The sequence below is a fragment of the Bactrocera neohumeralis genome, chromosome 5 (assembly GCF_024586455.1).
Source record: "Bactrocera neohumeralis isolate Rockhampton chromosome 5, APGP_CSIRO_Bneo_wtdbg2-racon-allhic-juicebox.fasta_v2, whole genome shotgun sequence".
In the NCBI taxonomy this organism is placed as follows: Eukaryota; Metazoa; Arthropoda; class Insecta; order Diptera; family Tephritidae; genus Bactrocera; species Bactrocera neohumeralis.
The window spans coordinates 77,528,932-77,552,535 of NC_065922.1; the positions used below are offsets into that span (position 1 = coordinate 77,528,932).

The 23,604-nt window shown below is 39.3% G+C and overlaps 1 protein-coding gene across 1 annotated transcript in view; it reads left to right on the forward strand.

Moving 5' to 3' along the window:
- LOC126759245 (uncharacterized) overlaps positions 1–23,604 on the forward strand; it is a 162,912-nt gene that overhangs the window by 41,666 nt on the left and 97,642 nt on the right. Inside the window, 4 exon segments of the mRNA XM_050473966.1 lie at positions 2,040–2,852; positions 3,764–3,920; positions 21,065–21,161; positions 23,361–23,487. Coding sequence (XP_050329923.1) covers positions 2,591–2,852; positions 3,764–3,920; positions 21,065–21,161; positions 23,361–23,487 — 643 coding nt within the window. The 5' untranslated portion in view covers positions 2,040–2,590.

The following is a 23,604-nucleotide window of genomic DNA, read 5'->3' on the forward strand; positions in this document are numbered from 1 at the left end:
GAGCGCTGTCGATGTTTGACAATACACACGACCGTTTTATTTGTTTCAATAAAGCCAAGCGTAAATACAATTTTTGGAATATAACAGCACATCATAAGTGGTAGTGCGTTTGGTGAACGAGCGTGGGTGGGTGTGTGTGGCAGTGTGAACGTGAGTGTACATTTGCCAATAGCCGAAAGCGTCAGCCTTACGGCTCTCACTACGACAACAATTGCTACGACAGCAACAAGCCAACATGTTTGCCACATTGTTAGTCAGCTCGAGCCGAGCGGATGTTTGCTTTTGCAACAACAGCAACAACGACAAAACTATCGTCCGAAGGGCCAAGGGGGTTAGCGCTGGTGAAAGGAGTTGTCGCTGCTTTCGATTTGGTAATTGCTTCGCTTCGTCGACGCTGCATTCCATGGTGACTTTGACGTTGGCGGCTTTCGGCTGCTGGTTTCCTCTGATGATTGTTTGCTGACTGACATTTGCTGATTTATGCATAATTGTTTTATACTTGAGTGCGTGAGTGTGTGTGGGTGTGCATGTTTTGCGTAAAAAGTCTGTTATTAGTGGTGAGAAACAGCCGACGGCGTTAGTTTGATATATCAGATTAGTTGTTTTCTGGAAGATGATACGGAGTTCATCCCGATTGCGGTAGATCCAATTCAATACCAACAAACTTATCAATCGTTGTTTCTCCCTGGGGCGGACAGGGAATTGGCAGTTGTTCAAAGTAAAAATTTCGTAGGACTTTGGTGACATCGGCTGCAATATCAAGGGAATCAAAAAATCATATTATATATATATCATTTTTATTTTTATATTAAGCTTGAGGGCCCGTCCAGGTTTTACTGTGGCTGATGCACAGGTGGTACTACTAATACCATCTATATGCTTTCTATTAGTTAGATTATGACTATTAGTTAGGGAGATATAGCATTTTTGGTGAAGCAACTTGTGTTAGTTTACAAAAAAATTAATCAAAATGAATTTCGTGCGTTAATAACGCATTGGTTTTTGGGGGAAAATACTGTTGAATTTGGGCTATGCACCAGTGAAATCAGCCGAGTCCAATCGACAGTCAGCCTAGTGACCTGCATATTATGAAACAGTTCTCAAGCGTGGAAAGGCAAAAAAATCGGCTGGCAAGGTTATGGCATCAGTCTTTTGGGATGCACGTGGTATAATATTTATCGAATGATTACTGAGCCAGTTTTAATTCATTGCGCTGTGTATTTGGATGCAGTTCTATTCTACTATTCCCCATATTTAGTAAATTAACTAAAAAAACATTTTCCAGTGGGCCCAATTGTGAATCAAACCATTCCCCTTGAATGCGCACAAAAAATTTCATTAAAATCGGTCCAGCCGTTTAGGAGGAGTTCAGGGACATACACACGCACGCAAGAAATATATATACAAAGATTAAATGCCCCTTCCAAAAAAGTCAGAAATTTTTTTCTCGAATTTCAAATGCATTAACACCTTATTAAAGAAGTAGAGAGCGGCATAGTGCCCGCTATATGGTCCGAGTGGTGTTCAACACATGCTCAAATAATACGAAAATAACTGAAAACACATTGAAAATTTAATAAATCTCTTGTACAAACTTTACTTCTCTCTCACTTTTTGTTTCTTCCTGTTTTCGTCGCATAAAAGTGGCTACCAGTTACCGTTATAATTTCACTCAATTTAATTTCTGTTCAACGCAAATAAGTAAAGACTCGCTTTATATTATTTCCTCATTTCCCTTTTGACCAACGAGCAACTCATCTAATTAATTTGGTCGCTGCATTTTTTCAATAAACTTAAATTTTATTACCAACGCAACCGACATGTTTTATTTTTCATAGAAAGCTTAATGTCAATATAATAAAATGCTTTTAAATTAAACGAAATTAAATAGCCGCGCCATGCGCTCAGCTCTCTTTGATGCTCGTTGCTGTATTTATATATATGTAGAAGTATATACATATGTGTGTGTATGTGTGCATGGACTTGCGTAATAAAAAGTTATTTAACTCTATCTCGCATTACTTTTACTTTTATTACAGCTTCCGGCGACGGAACACAACAATTGCAACAGCTGGCGTTTTGCGAACAGACACTCTCTAAGTGATGCAACAACAAAGCAAGCCCCATGCATATAAGTGCTCATAACGGCTACAAACAACAAGCCATACTGTGGCGTTATTACGTTTAAGCGTTGCGAGAAAAAAATTTCGCTAAAAAATACGAAGCTTAATTGCCAACAAAAATGCGTTGGAAAAGTTGGCGGCGAAAAAATTAGACTAAAAACTGAGAAACAAGAGAATTTCTGCGAGAAAACAGAACAAAAAAAGGCTAAACTCACGTAAAGTCTAAACTTAACGGTAGCAGGCAAAATTTGCTTTTTCCGTGAAAACAGCTGATCAACACGACGAAAACAGCTGTTTCTATTATTCTAGAGAGCACTGAAAGCGTGAGTGAGAGTACGTACAACTATTTGTCGCAGCAGAGTCAACAAGTGATCACTCTCCGGCTCTCACTCGCTCATATTCACCACTAATTACAGTGCTGGCCATCGTTGTCGCCTAAGGCACCACGCCCCTACGTGGGCGTTATTATGCAGAAGAAGCCACCATTGCCGTTGACCGCATTCATCGGTGGTCCGACGCTCATACACGCCTCGCAATCGGCGATTAGTTCGAGCAGCAGCAGCAGCATTGGCAGCGGCATGTGTTTCCCAAGCAGTAAAAGTGGTAGTGGTGGTGGCGGCTCAAGCGGTGGCAGCGGTGGTGGCGGCGGGTCGGGTGAAAAGCAACGCGGCGCTGGTGGCTTGTGCGGCTGCCATAAGGCGCCCAAGTCACATTGCATATCGGCGACAGGTGAGCGGCGTAGAAATATGAACAATTTAGTTGCGGCGAAGGTATTGAGAGTGAGCAAATTGTAGTGATAGAGAGCGTAGGCGAAAACGGAAAGAGCGTAAATCTGACAAAAAGTGGCGTAGAGAGATAATACTCGTATTTTATACGTTTTAGAGAATTTGGAAGAGAAAGGATGAGAGGTTTAGGAAAAAACAAGAGACGAGGATTTATAGACAAGGAATTAGTTAGGGGAAATGATATACATAGATGGATGATGATATATTTAGATTTACGCAGAAATATTTGTAGGTTACGTGGTTACGTGAAAATAAGGGGGGGTGAAAAAAAGTGTGGATGAGGTCCTAAGAAAGACCTGGTGCGAAGATAGATTGAAAACGAACAGGGAAGTTATCAAGATAATGAGTCTATCTTAAAATATGAAAGATTCAGAGAGGGAAAAATAATTTGTCCAATGAAAGAGAAAGAGCGTAGAGTTTGATTTGTGATGAGAGTTAGAATTGTTAGAATCAGTTGAAGGGAAAATGAGACTGATAGGGCACTTGATATCTAATGTTAAGTAAAATATTGGTAAGTCGAAAAAATCTTTTCGTATTTCAAATCAAACTTCAACTTATTTTTTTATATTTATAATGAACTTTAATGAACCAAATATGTACCTCTTGGTCGACCACTTTTTTGCCATTTTTCTGCTAGAGACATTATTGCATCAGTGTAGATCGAAATTTCGAAATTTCCAACACGAAAAGACTTTTTCAACTACCCAATATATGTTAAGATTATACCGGAAACTCATAAACTTTGAGATTTATAAATATTTTCTAACTTTCAATATTTTTTTATGCTAAGAGTAGTTTAATTTTCCCTATTTCATCCGCACTAATCTGCTACTTTACACACTTCCATTCCTCCAGGCGTGCTCTTGCTCGTGCTGCTTTACACCGCCATGGGCTCCATTATTTTCGTCACACTTGAGGGCGAACTGGATGACACCAGTGCGCTTGAGACCGCAGTGGCGGCATCGAAAAAGTTTCCACGCACCGAACTAGCCAATGAACAAATAAGATCACGGTGAGTAAACCAAAATAATTTTTCCCGTTAAGTCATATAAACTTTTGCAATGACACCCTAACCCCCACCCCATCGCAACGCGACCATTTGAAAACGTCTTGCGACTTGTCGCAAAGCAACTTACGTTGAGTGCTCGCGTGTCCTACACTTTCCAGTCACGTTTCGGTCAGTTAAGCACGAAAAGCAAGGTTTCCGGTGGTTGTTGTAACGCGTAACTATTTCAGTGATATTTCGGCGCAAGTACATAAAATGGGCGACTACACAAACGAAGTCGTGTAATGACAGGCAGCAGATGAGCGTGCAAGAGTGGTTTTGGTCGTCGGGGCGTATACGTGACATTTGCCTGTCAAACACGTACGTGTAAATGCTCATCCGCCGCACTGTGTTTTTGTGTAGTTTAAAGTAATTTATTTTTAAACGCAACCTAAATGTAGTATCCGATTACATAATTGACAAAATGACAGAAATATTTTAACGCTAATAAACGCATTGACAGGGGCGGCCGTGCGCCGTTTGGGGCGCTTAGCAAGCCATTTGGGCGTTTTGCCGCTGGTCAAGAGCAACAACACACACGGCCTTCATCAGTGTGGACATTTTAAGGCGTTAAGTGATAAACTTTAATGGCTGTCGCCTCGGTTCTTAGCAAGCCACTTATAGCGCAGGCAAACATACAAATTTACCATAAAGTGATGCCTCTATATATGCGCTGTGTGCCTTTGATCTTTTTCTGTTCGCTTTATACGCCCCCATCCAACGCTACTTTCACTTTATACTGCGTCTCCATTATATTTTCATATTATCTGCTTGTTATTTTTGGCTTTCATTTTCCATTACTTATTCTTTATTGCACGTCCCGTCTATTTGCTTGTGATATTTGCTGGTAGTCTAATCACTTGGTTACCCGGTTTGGGCATGCTGTAATGGCTCGCCTTGAACTCGTTGTCATTTAGATTGCAATTTGAGATTTTCTATGTTTGCTTTTGACTCATAAGCAAATAATTTCTGGATGATCATTAAGCGTTTAACACATTTCCCTTTTATTCAAAATTCATTTATTTTTGCCATGTTCCTCGTCGGCCTTGTAAAGTCTTATCTTACACGCAGACACGCACATCTTTTGATTCAAGTCACTTTATTAGCTTAGACTACACAGATTCACATATACATACATACGTACAATAGACAAACACTCATGCATATATGGAGACGAGCAAATAAAATTTTATTTATATCGATAAATATTTACGTGTGTGTGTATGTATGTAACGCTATAATTTCCTTTATATTGAAATATGACCAAAAAAAATAGAAAATCAATAATAACTACGGTAGTCGAAAAAGTATTTTCGTATATTTCGTCAATAGATGTCGTTGCAGTCGTATATCTCCAGTGCTACCAATCATGTGTCATACTATATAGTGTTGAAAAGGTGAGATTTCAAGTTTCATTTAACCAAAAAATAAATAAATTCGGGGAAGTTGAAAAAAAGTTACAGCTGTTCAATAAAGTTTGATTAGAAATACGAAAAGACTTTTTCGACTACCCAATTTTTAAAATTTTTGCAGTCTATTTATACCTTGAACAGGATATAATAAGTTTGACATGATGTCTGTAACACTCGAAAGAAATCGCCATGTCTGCCTGTCTGTCCGTCCGTCTGTCTGTGTACACGCGAACTAGTCCTTCAGTTTTTGAGATATCGATCCGAAAACTCTGCATACGTTCTTCCCTTCCCAAGAAGCTGCTTCCTTGTCAGAAACGCCGATATCGGACAACTGTAGCATATAGCTGTGCTACAAACTGAACGATCGGAGTCAAGTGCTTATATGGAAAACTTTTTCATTTGCCGAGATATCTTCACGAAATTTGGCATAGGTTATTGTATATGGCAGTGATGTAATCTCTGAAAAGATTGTTCAGATCGAATGGCTATAACATATAGTTGCCATACAAACTGAATGATCAAAATGAAATTTTTATATGGAAAAGCGTAAATAATTTGTTCAAAAATATTTTAGATAATATGTATAGCTTTAATTTTTAGCCTGCATTATTTCATTGTTTTTGTTGCAAAAAATTTTTAAGTTGTTCAATAATTTTAAATACAATATTTAATACTGAAAACATAATCTAAAATATTTTTGAACAAATTATTATAATTTTTTTTATTTTTATTTTTTAAGAATTCAAACAATTTTATAGTGATAATTTTAGCTCTTCGTTCAGAAAAGATAAAAATGGATTTAACTCGCACATAATCTAACTTCACCACACGCTCCATTGTATGCAAATATGTTGCGTATACGCCCTGTAAGCCTTCATAAACACAAATATTTAGCAGCGAATTAGTAAAACACATTCACAACCGTTGGAATTACACAAATATTTGCCGCATAACAAAGCCAGTGTTAAAGGCAACAAATAACAACAGCAGCAACAATAACAACAACCACAATAAATTGATAATAAGATTCACAATAATTGCATGAGAAATTTATTAATGCCGAGTAAAGCAATTACTTGAAAATAAATCCGTCATGAAGCCTTTATGGAGCTGTTATAAGTCGAGCATTAACAAGCCAGGCGAACAGGTGAGCAAGTGGGCAAGCAACACGTTCGGGGTGTGGCAATCAGTGCAGTGGCCTTAACACACCCACAACGTCGCACGCAACCACACAGTATTCGCACAGGCAACACAGCCCGGCACAAATCACGTTTTACACCTTGAATTATGTGCACGTCAAGTTGAAGTTTTGTTGCTTTCGCTTTTGTGTTCGGGGTTCGGAAGAACAAAGTAGGGTCACATTCGCTGGTTAGTTGTTGCTGTTGTTGCTGCTATGGTGTACAACAGTTTTGTTACTGCGGTTATTTAGTGGGGCGATTATGTCTTTCGTCGTGGGTTGATAGCGCACACACACACAGCCACCTACACACATACGCAAACGATAGCTGCCCTGCCTGGGCCCAGTGAGCGAGAGTGTCAGAGAGAGCGAGGGAGGGAACGTTTATCCATTCGACAGGCGAGGCATGTCTGCCGCCCATTGTTGTTGTTGTTGTGGGGCGTGGAGTACGTTGAAATACATACTACGAAGAATCCGAAAAATTTCCAAAGCTAATAATTACATTTAATTTATTTCAATTAGCTCTAAATAAAAATGAAGCGTCTGTGTGCAAACGCTGGAACTCACGAAGAGTCACCCCTACTTGTAGTTTGCGGGGAAGATTTGTAGTTTGGTGGAGCTTGGCAGTTGTATGAGGGAGCGCTTTCATGCGATAGAAAGGCAAGAGAACGTTTCTTCGTTAATTTGTTGTTTTTATGCATATTTTTAGGCACTATGAACTTTGGTTTCATTGCTTCACTCGCTAAGCAGTGGACTTCTCGAATGGTTAATAAATTATTATTTAAAGTCACATTATTTTCTCAGGCAGGACCAATTCCAGAAATCAAGGCCCAACTACATAACCGACAGAGGAGACTTCACCTTTTTTTCATATTTTCCCCCCGCATTGGAGTGCTCTCTCCCGACAGTCTACAATATTTTACCTTAATAATGGTATGACTAACCAAATTACTGTTATTACCACTCAGCTGATGTGAAAATTGCACAGCACCATCGATTATAATTTATCTGTTGCGCACAGCGTTCGCAATTTCATTACTGAAATTTCTAAAGCTATCTTACAAGCTCTACATAATTGTAGGTTTTATTGTGGCCGCTTGCGAGTCAAACGTCCACCTGCATGTGCGACCCGCTCTACCTTGGCCATGCGCATTTGACACAAATTCAGTTCAGCCATTGTGTTTTCGCTTCATTTGTTGCTGTGAACTCCGGCTGCACCTTGCGATTTACCTCGGTGTGTGCGCGTCTCGCTGCTTTCTATTCTTTGCTTTATTATTTTTTATCTTTGCTTCTCATTTTGCAGCATTAAATGCGGCACACCTCGAATACTTCCGCAACTATAAGCAGCTCAAGTACTTTACTAGAGCTTCGGCCGCTAAGGTAACCTTAAGCGTCTATAGAACTGCTGTAGCTTCCTTAAATTCTCCTCCTCAGTGCTGGGCCAACGTTTATCGGCGCACTTTAAACGTGAACCACTTGCATTATCTCCAGGAGCTGCCCGCTGCTTACTGCCTCTTTAGCTTAACTTTGTTCGATTCTTATTCTCCTTACTCGTTGCGCCGTGCCGCAGCTCCACACAGCTCGTTCGCTGTACTAGTTTTCTTTGCTTTTCTAGCTGCCCTTGCGTCATTCTTCGCTTTTATGTCCACCTTATCCGCAGGCTTTCATCGTTTTAATATTCTTTGCCTGCATTGTCTTCCTTTTGCGGCCACTTCGTATTCCTTTCGCCGCCAAGTGTCCCTTTTTTATTTCCTGTCGCTGTGCTGTTGTCCTTTCTGCCAACCCGACTACTTAAGCGTTGCACCGTCGGCTCGTGGGTCCGTGGCTTTCGCCACTAATGTGCCTTATTTCAGCTGCCATTTTTGTACAGTTTTTCCTTTTTCCCCTTTCCAGCCGTCTGAGTTCCTGTTTATTTTGTTTGCTGTGAGTTCACACTCTGCTGCGTGGCAGTGCCTTTGTGCGCTGGTGGAAATGTAGCACCAATAAATTGTAAACGTGAAACCTCTCAGACGCAAAACAAATGGGGACATTACGAACGTCGAACAGCAGCGCACTGCAAAAAATTATCGTTAAGAAAACGAACCTTAGCTTTGTACGAGTTTAGCAGTGAGATTACATCGTTTTTGCCTCTGAGGCCCTATTACTAATGTTATTCATTATTATTGATTTAACTATGAATATCGTGAAATCTCTCCCAGTTTTCATATCAGGTGTGCTCTAAACCCACATTTTCGTGAGTTCGCACTATCTTTGGGTCCGGTATCTATCAATGATGTCAGTCGGAATGACTGATTTATGAATATCGCGAGATCATTTCCAAATACTCCACCAGGTGTGCTTTGAGTCCCTGGGATCCATAAGTAACGTCGGTCGTGCTGACAGATCCATGAATATCGTAAGATCCCTTCCAAATACCTTACAAATGTGCTCTGTGTCCACGTTTCCGTGAGATCATTGCATCTTTGATTCTGGGATCTGTCATTAACGTCGGTCTGGTTGACTGATTAATTAATTCTGTAGAATCTCTTTCAGATACCATACGTGGTGTGCTCTCAACCCACATTTTCTACGTTCTTTGCAGATAAATAGATCTCTGGTTCATATCGGAGTAATATTTACTATCAACTTATTCTAAAAAGAAGTGGTCCGACCCGATTATGTTGGGAGCGCGTAGATTGTTGCCCAAGCTCAAGTTAAAAGACCGGAAAATCTCCAAAAGTGCAGTCCTCCTCCTTGATTGTAAATCGCCACATTTCGTTCACTTCACGAAGATATGTATTCAGGAATGCTGAAGCGTTTTTTCTCAGTGTAAATTAGTCAAAGCTCTGCCACCTCTAAACGTGTAAACTTTCACACTATTTACAGCAAACAGTTTTCTTGTTGCTGTAGTTTCATCACTTGCGCCTGTGATTATTGTGACTACTTAGTGATAATGTTTTTGTTTTTATTGTTGCCACTGTGGCATAATTTATAAATAACCGAAGCGTTACAAATTACGAATGCTTAATGATGCTGGGCGCTATCCGTCTTCTGCCTATTGTTGTTGCCATTATATTTATTATTTTAGTTCTCTCCGTTGTTGTTGCTGCTTTAATTACTGCTACCACTCGCATAATTGTTGCCGTTTGTTAGTCAGCATGGGGGGCAAACATTGGTTGGCGGAGAAGGCCCCCGACATTTATAACGGAGTAATATTTATGAATACGCGCGAGTTGTTGTAGCTATTATTTTTGTTTGACTATTGCTCACAATGGAAGTCTGTGCAGGTGTTGAACAAATATGTATATATGGAGTTTCTGGTTTACGAGTCATCATAGTTCTACAGTTGCCATAGTAATATGGTTGTTATAATAATATAACTACCAAAGGAGGGCATTTCAGATAAAGATTATTTCAGGATTTGAAGTTGATAAAGAGTTTCAATATGGTTAATTATATTTGTAATATTAATTAAAAAATCCTGAAAAATTTCGGGATCCCGAAAATACATAATTTATAATCCCGAAATGCAGAATTTATTTTTAGTTGTAAATAGCGAATAAAACATAAAAGTATGGTTAACTCAAAAATCCTGAAAATTTTCGGGATCGCGAAAGATTTTCTAAAATCCTGAAATATAGAAATTATTTTTTGTTGCAAATAGCGAATAAAACTTAAAAGTAATGTTAACTCAATAGTCCTGAAAAATTTCGGAACCCCGAAAATGCATTATTTAAAATCCTGAAATACAAATATCGTTAATATATGTATAACCACCGTTAGAAGGCCTTTGAGATGCTAAACATTTCGGGACTTTCGGTTGAAAATAGTTTCAAATAAATCATCATTTGCAGACAAGTTTAATAAATATTAATACAAAAATCCCGAATATTTTCGGGATCCCGAAACATATTTAAAAGACGCGAAATAGAGATGACAATTTTGGTTTCAAATATAGCGAACTAAGTTGAAAGGCCACTATTTATGTCTTTAATATTCAGTATTTTAATATTTAAGCAGGTATACTTGTGTGTGTATGGTTGTACATTACTGTAATTTTATGCAAAAATAAATTTGTTGTTGTTGACAGTATCTATATATATTTACAACACATAGTCGCTTATACCTTTCCGCGGCTGTCTGCCTAATAAAAAAAATACATGTCACTGCCGAGCCTCATAAATCGCACTGAGTCAACATGAAATGAAATAAATGCGAATATAATGGAAAATGTATGCGTTACAATTTGTAGCGGCCTTGCGCACTGCTGCTACACATATTTATATTGTATATCAAGGATAATGTTACCCATGCTTATCATAAATCGGAAATACATGCAAGAGAAATCGCGGTAATATTGATTAATTTTCATGAAGAATTTAAAAGAGATTTTAAACGCGTACTTTTTTGGCGAAAGCTTTTTTCATTTATGAGGTGAAAGCTTAAAAAAGCTTGCTTTGAACTTTCTTGCACGTTTTCTTCGATCTCCACGCCATCGTTACGAGTTACGTTACTCTGTGTCGAGGAATAATGATTTTGAATGAAGAAATTGCCCTTATCAGCGTTTAAGCCTGCCTATCTGCACGACTAACTACTACATTTTATACGTTCCCTCTTATAATTATGAATATCCAGCTGTGAATGGATCTGATTACAACTACTTCCTATTGAGCTTAGCATTAATAAGTTAAGCTACAAGTCGGTTGAAGAAGTATCGATGAACAGTTTGATCTACTTTTTCTTCATTTGCGATATATGTAACTGCTTGTCTTCAATCCAGTCCTCTATGGTCCGCATTTTAGCTTTTCACAAGCAAGTGAGGCGAAGTGCAGTCCAACAGCCGACCTTTCCGAACTGAAGAGTTTTCATTTATTGGTTTGATATCTCGTAACGCCACTGACTGCTGATAATTCAAGAGCTAATTCCTTCAACGATGCCCCCAACAACGTTGAATTAGGACAGTAATGGTGAAAAACTTATAAAGTTCATTCCAGTTTATCCAAAGTGGGTTAACCACACCTTAACCTAACTTAACTTTATACTAGCTTGAAGGACTCTATTCTACTACTACTGACTCGTATGTCAACGCGCTCAACTCTTAGGCGAAACACAAGCGTTGCTAGGCTGAGAGTGCGGGGAACAAACAACAACAGACCAACAAACCAATTTATTTTAATTTCTTTCACTTCAGACCACTTTCCACAGCTTGCCCAGTTCGGCAGTCCGCGCTCGAACGACGGCGGTCCAGTGAGCTCTGTGTCTGAGTCTGAGTTAGGAGTCCACAATTTTGTTGGCAAATAAACTAAAGCTGTTCGTGGAATAGTTATAAATGGGAGACATGTGTAAATAACTACAGCAACAACAACTAAAGCTTTGGCTACAACAAGCTGTGCGAAGGCGAATAAATAAAATGTGGAAAAAGCGCATATTTATAGCATTTGTCACTGACAGTCGTCGCTTTGGCTCTGAAGTGCGCTACAAGCCAGCGCTTTGACCACTACAAACACATACACATGCACGCACGCCGGCAAGCACTCGTGTACACTAATTTCGTGTGTGCAACACCAGCGAACTCCCGTTTTTGTGGCGCACAATATTTGACGTGTAAATTTTGGCGTTTGCTGTTGTGTGGCGGCAGGCATTGTTGTTGTTGTTGTTATTGTTGCCTGTTGGTTGTTTTAGTCAACACGACCACAAATGTTTACAAATACTCTACACAAATAGCAAATGTAAAGCGAAGAACAGCAAGAACAACAAAGGCACATGCTGCAAGGTCCTCTAATGTGGGGCTGGGGAATTTATATACATATATATATATATATATGTATATTGTTTTTTTGTTGCTGTTGTTTTAGTTATTTCTGTTGATTGCTGAACTCGAGTGAAATGCGAAGACAAAAAGCGAAAATAAACAAAAAACAACAACAACCAGCGTGTGTGTGTGACATACTAAGCGCGGAGTGAGTGGTTGTGGTTGTTGTGTGCCACTACTTTGACAGTTATGTTGTTGTGTCGCATTTTTCCACTGCTGCTGCTGCTCTTATTGTTGTTGTAGTTGCAGATTTTTATGCATTGTTCAGATTGTGAATGTTAACTGCTGCTGCTGCTTTTGCTGTTGTTTTTGTAGTTATTGTTGCTGCACATGTTGATTTAACGGCTTTGTTGCATACAAACGAGTTGCTCTTGTAGTTGTTATTGTAATTGTTGTTTGCTATTTATTTGCAATGCAAATTGTGTGCTGTGTGTGCGGCAACAACAACTAATGCGTACAGCTGCAGCTGTGTGTGTGTGTGTGCGTTGAAGTGCTTCGAGTGCATTTTGATGCGTATAAATAAGCGAACAACAACAACAATAAGCTTGTGTATATTGCATAAATATATTCATGTATTTGCAACGACAAGTTGCCACATACACACATAGAGTTGCATATGCAAACACATTTAAATAGAAGCAAGTGCTTATACACGCACACGCGGACACACACATACAAATACACTCAGAGATATGCATTTTGTTTACCCACATTTGTATGCACAAAGTTGCATTGCATTAATGCTTAATTCCAACGTTTGCATGTGTGCGTGCGTCTGCATATCGTCTTTGTGTGTGTGTGCGTGCGAGTTGATGAATCACATGACAGTTGTACTGTTACAAAATTTCAAATTCATTTAGTAGAAATGCATCAAATATTTTTATAAGTTTTGTAGTTTTTTACTTTTCTCTTCCCTTCTCCGTATTCTTCTTCTTACGTTCAAAACGAATTTCATGCACGTTTCTCTGTGTGCAGCAATAAAACCCACATTACCGTAATGAAATGCAAATCAATATATTCTAATCTCCGATTTTCGACCATTCATTTGGCATATAAATGTGAAGAAGACTTCGAAAAGTAAATAATAGAAATGTCCACACAATGGTATTACTCAGCAGTTGAGTGCTGTAAGAGCTTAGAAGTGCTCAAGTTTCGTTGTAATGCTATAAAATTATCAAATTTTTGCAACAAATGACGGAATGTGCAAAATTTTATTCGACAAAAGAGTAGAATAGTGAAAAAAATGTTAAAATCTCTGATATTTTTAGACTCTAATTGATTCCATGGGCAAAAATTTATTAAAGTTTAATATTCTAAGTAACGAAGAATGTTCTGTAAGTTAGAAATTGGTGGCTCAATTGGCTATCTAAATCTTTCTGTCCCTCTCCTTTGCGGTCGTGAGCTCTGTTCCTCTCTCTATCTCTATTTCTCTCTCTCTCACTCTTTTTCTCTCCCTCTCTCTTCTCTCTCTTTGGCTTTCGAGAAATAAAGAGTCTCGCACACTTTTTCCCTCTCTCTTTATTTTTCTTTCCTTTTTTCTTTAAACCTTTCTTTCGTTCTTTCTTCCTTTCTTTATCTCTTCCCTTCTTTCTCTCCTTATTACGTTCTTTTTTCTCACTCTTTTTCTTTCTTTCTCCAACTGTTTAATCTCTCTCTTTCTTTCTCTATTTATTTATTTCTCTATCCTTTTTCTGTCTCTCTCTGTTTTTCTTAATTTCTTTTTCTCTCTCTCTCTCTCTTTTCTTTTCTTTCTCTCTTTCTTTCTTTCTTTTTTTCTTTCTTTAGTTCTCTATTTCTTTTTTTCTCTAAAAGGTTTACCTCTCTCTCTCTCTCTCTCTCTCTATACTTCTTTATCTCTCTTTTTCTCATATTATATCTTATCTCTCTAACTTATGTTTTTGTCTTTTCGGTTATTACATCACCTACGCCAGCCAAGCTCTCTCTCAGGTTTCGAGCTCTGCAGTGACCAAAGTCCCTCTCTCACTCTCTTTCTCAAATAGCGCTTGCGGATTAATCCTTGTAATCTATTATATAGCTAAATCGAAGATAATTTTCACAATTATAGATATGCTTGAGAAAGAGTTCGCGAGTAGTCAGCGGAGATAAATTACAAGACTTCAAAGAAATACATTAGGAGAATGTTTTTTATTTAGCTCAGCGTGCCTGTCCTCTCTTAGAGCCTACTGGCGAAGAGTCCAACCAGCCAACTTCAACAGAAATTCCAACATTTATAATTAGATCAACAAAGTTGGGTTGTTTGGCTGTGAAAGAACTTCGAAACTGGCTTCAAATACTTCAAACTCCGTTTTGAGCAGTTTTTACGGTAGTCATGTGTTTAGTTCTGTATATCTCTGTTGGTCGTATTTAAATCATTCGTTCAACTATGTCAACTAACCGGTGGATGGGTTACGAGCAAGGGATAATTCTCTAAATTCTCTATGCCGATCTTTATTAGCGAGTTTTCTAACTAATCTTTGATATTTGGAAGTCGTGAAAACTGGGATTAAAAAAATACTTATGTGGTAACCACGGGACTAGTTAGTAGGTGGAGGTATAAGAATATGGACAAGACATTGGGTGCGTGTTTGTAAGGCTTGACTACGCAAAGAAACAAATCGGAAATTCGTTTTCATTCGCCTTCTGATCCTTTTATATAACAAAATTCATAAAATTATTTCTTGCTTAGCCCTTACGACAGCCAAATTTTTCCTCGCACACTCTACTCACGTATCGGAAAAATAAACAGTCGACTCCGGTCAAAGTGTAATGTCTTACATCCGCTGAAGCGTCCACATAGCCGTATGTGAGCTGCTTGTTTACCCGCTTTATATACTTAACCATTACACACAATGGCGTGCTCTTCATAAGCTTGCGTTATTTATGCACTCCCGCACACACGTAGAGACCGGCCGACGAAACCCGCTGTGAATGCCACAAAGCCACAATACTCATAAACTAGACAAGTCAAAAGGCAATGATATTTAGTTCGTTGAGTAACCCGAGCAGGACAAATGGCGTCCGTCCACCCAATGGCATCTCATAGCCAACCATTCCGGCCATATACGTCGCCGGGCGTCACGTCAACGCATCGTATGCTGTGCCGTAAGTCGCTGCTTCTACCTGCCTGAGTCCACTGGCATTTATCTTTCTGCTTTGTCGAAGTTCAAGTGCGCTCAGAAATAACAACCAAACAATATAAGCTCTTATAAACAGTTGCACAGACGCATGGACAGACACACAGTTAGACAGGCAGACAAAGCTTCACGAAGACCCAGGTAGAATCAAAGTGCTGACAAGTTGTCAAGCTGAAAGCAAAGTGCAGACTGTCTGCCGGCGTGTGGAAAGCGCAAGAGTAAGCGCCAACTTCGTCAAACAATCGTCAGCCATTAGCTCCGAACTGCCAACCTTCCGTCTACAACCTGCCGTTGGTTGCTGCGACCCTTTATGCTTCGCATTCAAGCTGTGGTTCCGCAGTTGGTTTGCACAAGACACGTATGCGTTGCGTCCATTACGCAATGACGCATGCGTTTGTATGTGTGCGTACGGCAGTACGAGTTACGTCCGGTCATCCATTTAAATTTGCTGTGAAGCGGATTAAATTTAATTACTTTATGGACTCACGTGAGTGGCAGACGGCCAACTGCTGAGCCCAGCCTTGCTCTGCTCCGTTGCCTGGCACACGAGCAAGCTTCTTCGGCTATATGGCCGGCGCGTGCGTTGACTTCGAGGCGTGCAGTGTTTCATTGGATCCTGCTGCTTAATGACCACTAGTAGCTGTTATCCTGCGGTGTCTTTGTACACAAATGTGAAGTAATTCTTGTTTTAATGAGAATGCATTTTCATGTTCGGTTTCGGTGCGAGCCAAATCGTATTAAGTAATTTTTGCCAAAACCAAACAAACATTGAAGCAGCGCACCGGGGGGTAATTTTAGAGCACACAAACTTTCCGTACATTAACTAAAATATTGGTTTTTGGGCAAAGGCTAATAGCTGTCACGTAAGACTCTGTCACCGTTGCTTTTATAAACCGACATGTCACATGTGCAAATTACTTGAGGGTTAGCCAGAGGAAGACGGCGGTTGTGGTGGAAGTGTTAGTGTAATTTCTTGTTCTTCTTACGCATTAATATGTACGATAATTAGTGCTGTGTTGGTTTCTCTATAGTCTGAAGGTGCTAAGCGCCCTTTACTACGAGTTGGAGTGAAAGTATGTGATGTTTGGTTAAAACCATGTCTAATTGTCGGAAAAGTGGAGTTTTAGAGCAACTTACATATTGTTGCAGGCTAGTGCCTTAAAATGTGATACATAATAAGCTCAGAGTAGTTTAAGGTGGCTGTTTTCTCCGCTGGCGTTTACTGTTTAAGATCCCAAAAACAATTCCACGGTACATATACAGAGTCCATATCGAGAGTCTTGTTGTCTCCAAAGGTCGTGCAATCTGGAAGTGGAGTCTAGAGATTTATTCTCATGCCATGTTAAGACAACAATCTTTCTGGTCGGCGAACATGAGCCAGTCCCTTTTACAGTTTCCGTAAAGATAAAACAGGTATTACAGAATCTAGCTCTCGAGTTCCTCTTGGTAGAAACGCGTATAGAATATTTGTCTGAATAAGTAACCCGGCTAATTTCTGTTACATTCAGTTATCCTAAATAATTTTTTGGGTGTCGTTAACTTAATGTAATAGAAGTGGTTAAATCATCCGGACTAGGCCTCATAGTCGGCAAAAAAAGGTTTTTGATGTGCAGCTGGCCGGCTAATCCTGTGAAATGATGCCCCTTCCTTCCTTCATGTCGGTGGTGATGTTAATACCAATGCGGGATTTAAGGTGAATACTGTCCGTCGGCGGATTAGGGTCGCGAGGTCGACAACTTCCTACCCGAAGCTAATTGATGGACGAGGATACAGACGACGCAAAAGTTAGAGGACAACGATTACAGACTACTGACATGAGCGGAAGCAATAGTCTACCCAAAGCTGTCTTGCTGAGTAAAAAGAAGAAGACAATACAGGGTTTGTCCGGAAAGTAATAGGACTGATTTTCTTCCACCGCGACTGTACTTCGGAGCGTACGCGCACCGACTGGATTCGGTAGAAGGCGTTCCTAGCTAACGAACGAGCGGCTGGTCAATTGTCTCCGAGCACCTGGAGAGTTAGGACAAACATTTTCGCGCGACGTGTTTCTGTGAGTGGCACAAGCCGAAAATGTAGCGTTCGTTAGAGCAGAGATACGCGATTGAATGCTGTGTGAAACTCGGTAAATCTGCAACAGAGACGTTTGATATGATCAAGCAGGCTTACCCAGCTATTGCTTTAGCAAGCAGTGTTGTGTTTCGGTGGCACCAGGTCTTTTTGGTGGGCCGGGAAAAGGTCGTTGATGAATGAGTAAATCCAAAGTGAAAACGGTGCTCATTTTCTTTTTTGACATCGAAGACATCGTCCACCATGAATTTGTTCCTTCTGGATAAACCGTCAACGCAATGTTTTACGTGGAAGACCTCAAGAGACTCAAACGAAAGGTCAATCGGGTCCGACAAGACATCGCAGCCGATTGGAAGTTGCACCACGACAACACCCCGGCTCACACCACTTTTCTTGTGAAAAGCTACCTAACCAAGGCCGTCATTCCAACGTTACCGCAGCCACCCTACAGCCCAAATGTGCCCCCTCCCGGAGTTTTTGTGGTTTCTTGCCTGAAAAGGCCAATAAAAGGCAAGTATTTTGAGACGACAGAGGGTATCCAAGTAGCATGCATCTCGGCTCTCCAGGCTATTCCGGAGAATGCCTTCCGCTGCATCGAATTTTGAAAGTTTTTAAAGAATTGTAACGATTGGTTCAATAAATTTTTTTAATCGACTCAGTGCTATTACTTTCGGGACAAACCCTGTATATTAAACCAGAGGACAATGCAACCCTGAGTCGATGTTTTTTCCGCTTTGGTGTAAAATTCTTCATCGTTTCATATTCCTTTCATATTCAGATCAAAATAGAACGCATACCTGCACTTTTATCGCTCCAATTGTTAAAGCCACTAGAGGGAGCATTTTGAAAATATTGCGCATACGCCATGGACGCCCATAAAATTAACTCCGAAAGCCACAATGTGTCTTTGCAATTGTCTAATTGAGCGAAAGCAACTTCAATTATAGAGTTGAACTCGCTTGAGCGCGCATTTATTTATTACTTTGTGTAAATTCTTAGTTCTTTACGCCTCGGCGCACAAAGAAAAATATTTCGGAAAAATTCACAAAAAAAAACTCTCTCAAGCAAATAATTAAAATGCAGCAAAGGTGGGAGTATCGGTTTGAAGAAGCGCTCCACTGCAAGCTGTGCATAATAAAATAACATTTTCGCATAAAATGAAAGACCAAACGGCGCTTAGAGTAAGAAATAAATTTAGTTTGAATAACAAAGGAACTTTTGGAACGCACAAAAGGAATGTCGCACAAAAATTCTATACAAAATTTAAGCTTTCTATTGAAACACGAGCACGTTTGGCAACAAAATAAAAACATGCAATAACAACAACAAAATTGAAAATGACAACAACCAATAAAATTTGCATACACACGCATACCGCAACCGGCAGCAGGTATTGCATATTAATGAGCGCCCGCCAGTGGCCTTGTGCCTGCGGCTGAGCGACGGACGCCCGGGGGACGCAGTGTCGGTCAATCCTTTCATTGCCCACCTGCTTGCAGATTTGGCCAGCGATTTTCAAGCATTTTCGTGTATATGCATTTATATGTGTGTGAAACTGTGTATATGTGTGAAATTGTGTATATGTGTATGTGTGTGCGTGTTTGCATTTGAAAATCGCTTACGCATTTTGCATAACGGTGCATGCAGCAAACGCTGGTGTGGAATTTTCAAGTAGCGCGCTCAGATAAATAACTACGTGCGGGTGTCTGTGTGTGTGTGGCTATAAATTATTGTGCATGTGTGTGTGTTTGCTTAAAATGTAGTTTTTATGCTTGCAACGTTTGCCTTTGTATTTGTGGCTTTTTATGCGAATTGATTTTAATTTCACGAGAATTGTTTTACTCTCGCCCTCAGTCCCTTATGCAGTTGTGCTACTTTTTGTTGCATTTTACTGCTGGCATTTTTCTGTCCTTTCATGCGTTTTTGGCAACCCTTTACTTTTATGGTAGCTTTGGTGTTTTGCATGAGAATTGTCGCCGAAACGAGCTGGCCGTCGACACCTGCCGCTAACCACCACCAACAAAAAAGTGGTATAAAGTATATTATTTTAGAGCTGTTGCAAATGTTTTCAATTATCCTGATAATGATATCGCATCCAAAGAGGTTACAGCTATTAAATTTTACACATATTACGTGCGATATATCCTGCCAAGGATCTGATGATTAAACAGCCTGCAAACCACTCAAAAGAGACATGATATCTTTCCTTTTGGACCACAGTTTTAGGGGAGCGGAATTGTTTTTCGGTCTGGAAGGCTCTCTCTTCACAGGAAGCTATGCAAATACAGCATGTCCGCTTATAATTCTCTTCTGTCGGTTTTCGTGGACTCAATCAGTTCATATTTTAAGAAATTTTATAATAGAATATTACCTGCTTTCAAGAAATTTTCAATTTTTGCCTAAAGTTCTCATTGCAAGAACAATAAGAACAGTCGATAAACAGAATTTCTTCCAGAGAAGCGTTAGCATAACTCGAAGGATCTTAAAAAGGTTCTAAGCTTGTACTTATACTGGCTTCATGAAGCAGAACCGATATATAATATTCTAAATTCTATTATGTTTTATTTTACGGGATCGAATCCGTTTTTGGGTGTCTTAAGAGCTTTTATCACATTATGAGCTTGTTTTTGAGCTCTCATTGCGTTGTTATTTTGTTTTATTTATAATTGCGGATATTAGACAAATCCATTGTGGCTGTTTTTGGGCGCCTTATGAGCTTTTATCACATTATGAGCTTTTATTTGAGCTTTCATCGCGTTATGTTATTTTATTTTAATAATTGCCTTATAATTGTTAACATTAGACAAATCCATTGTGGCTGTCTTGGTGCCTTAAGAGCTTTTATCACATTATGAGCTTATATTTGAGCTTTCATCGCGTTATGTTATTTTATTTTATTTTATTAAGTGTCATATAATTGTGGATATTAGACAAATCCATTGTGGCTGTTTTGGGGCCTTAAGAGCTTTTATCACATTATGAGCTTTTATTTGAGCTTTCATCGCGTTATGTTATTTTATTTTATTTTACTAATTGTCATATATTAGACATCGCGTTATGTTATTTTTTTTTATTTTATTAAGTGTCATAGAATTGTGGATATTAGACAAATCCATTGTGGCAGTTTTTGATGACTTATGAGCCTTTATCACATGATGAGCTTTTATTTTCAAAAAATTCTAGATATAAGACAAATCCACCACATTTTCATGGTCTTAAGCTCATCTCTCATCAGATCTCCTTGAACTGATAATTGAGAAACGTAATAATTGATTAAGATTTCAAAAGGTCGGGCGAAAATGAAATATGAAAAGTGTTGACGCCTAAATTTTCGAATTTAATGCTACGCTAGAAACATTAATAGCACATCAGGTTTCGTGCTAACGATAAATAAATTATTTGTGCCTTTTGGAGATCCCTTACACCCTTTACTCTAACGTTTAGAAGCCTTTTGAATGTGTTCATATAATCTTTTACACTTTTCCAAACCATGCAAATTAATTCCGCAATTGTATTTGCTCTCTTTGCAGCACTGTGGATCGTTTGTGGTCGATTACGGAGGATTTGAATATTTTATACAAAGAGAATTGGACACGTCTGGCCGCGCAGGAAGTGCAACATTTCCAGGTAAGTGTCGGCGCTTGACTTTAACATAAAAATGCACGAAAAGCAATTGAATGCCAGCGCAGGCAACTTATATTGAGCCATAAATGCACACACACACACACAGACACAACCACAAACGCTTATTAAACACCCGCTGCCTGCTCAATATGCACACTAACTATTCATTGCCGATTTCTATTACTGCCGTTGACTTGAGATGTGACCATTGTTGGCCGATTCATTTATTCAAATGTCCAGCAGCCAAAAATTGTCACATACACACACTCATACGGTGACGCAAAAGTGTTTATGTGCTTATGTACAGTTACACTCGTGCATGACTTGCTTGTTTCACTTTGTAATTTATTTAATGGTGCCGCACACACGCACACCCGTGTCTTTTTCTTGCTAGTTTATGGACTCGCTTGCGTACACATACATATATGTACATATGTATGTGAATGTGTAGGTGTTTGAGTTGGTGTTTATGCATTTTCACATACTTATTTACATACTTTGTTGGCTTGCTTGCTCGACTTCATTGTTTCTACTTGACTGGCTGCCACACATACACAAATGACAACATGTACGAGTAGACTGACACTTGCATACATACGTGCGTGCAGGCTCATCAATTGTGCTTTTTATACCCTGAACAGAACTTGTATACTAAGTCTGCCACGTGTACTAGATGTGTTATATAGTATATGAAGCGTAGTCGAAAAAGTCTTTTCGTATTTCTAATCAAATTTTAACTTATTTTTTATATTTATAATGAACTTTAATGAACAAATGTGTACCATTTTGATTGAGGACTTTTTCCATTTTTCCGCTAGAGACATTATTCCATCAGTGTAAAACTTTTTTGGTTTCTCGGCGAAAAACTGCGACAAATAATTTTCACAGGCTCTCTTGAAGTCAACTTCACTTTATTAAGGGAGCTCTGCATTGATCGAAACAAATGGTGGTCCGATGGTGCAAGGTCAGGGCTATATGGTGGATGCATCAAAAATTCTCAGCCAAGCTCTTCCAGTTTTTGCCGAGTCAATAAAGATGTGTGTGGTCCAGTGTTGTCCTGATTGAAGACGAAGCCCTTTCTGTTGATCAGTTCTGGCCGTTTTTTCGATTGCTTGCCTCAATCTCATCAGTTTTTGAGAGTAAAAGGTAGAATCAATCGTTCGACCAGGCGGGAGGAGCTCATAGTGGATGATTCCTTTCCAATCTCACCAAACACTCAGCATTACCTTTCGAGGCGTCAATCTTGGCTTTGCGATAATTTGTTGAGCTTTACTCCGCTCGGACCATGATCTTTTTCGCACATTATTGTCGTGTTTGATCCACTTTTCGTCTCCTGTTGCCATTCGCTTCAGAAATGGTTCGATTTCATTTCGTTTCAGCAAAGAATCGCAAATGTTAATTCGGTCGATTAATTTTTTCACAGACAATTCATGTGGTATCCAAACATCGAGCTTCTTCTTGTAGTTAGCCTTTTTTAAATGGTTCAAAGCCGTTTGTTGATGAATTTTAAGTTCCTTAGCGATGTCACAGCTGCTTATGTGACGGTCCTGGTCAATCTTTACCATAATTTCATCGACTTTTTCAACAATAGGTCGACCAGAGCGAGGTACATTTTTCACTTCCCCCCCTGCCGAATTTTATTTTTTTAAATGAAGCTTTCCATCACTATTTAGTATGACACAATGTGATTGGTAGCACTGGAGATACGTATAGGACTACAGCAATCTCTATCGAGATTTCGTTGTGGAGGGTATTATAGCTTCGTTATAACCGAAGTTAACGTTTCATTCTTGTTATTTGCTGTTGTTGCACGTGCCCACCTCGTTGTTGTCAAGGCACATATTCCCGTATACACTTATATATGTGTGTGTGTACAATAAGTTAACATGCAAAGCACATTCTAGCATTTTCAGCAGCTCTAAATGTTTGTAATGCGCTTGAAAGTGTCTGCGCCACCACTCACACTCATTCGCATGCACATTTTCCTATTCATTTTCATTTTCGTTTTCGTTTCTATTTTCAAAAAAAAGACAGAAAAAAAAAGATATTGGACACTCATTGCTCAGCTGCTGCACTGAATTATTCATTTAGTTTACTTACTCTCACACTCGCACACCCATTTGCTTGCCAAATCACTTACTTAACCAAATATAGTATGTACGGTACTCATGATTTCTCTGCTTGTGCTTCTTCTTCCCGCAGGAGACCTTATTGCGCGCCGTTCGCCAATCGAAAATTTATCAACCCGGCGAACAAATGAATCCACCCACACACAAGTGGACTTATGCATCGGCGTTTCTTTACTCATTAACATTAATTACAACAATAGGTGAGTACACAACAACAACACAAAAATCTTATCTCTACCATATACATATGTAGTATATACTTGTAAATAAGCAACAAAGGCTTTATCTGTAACATTGACACACAAATAATGAGCTTG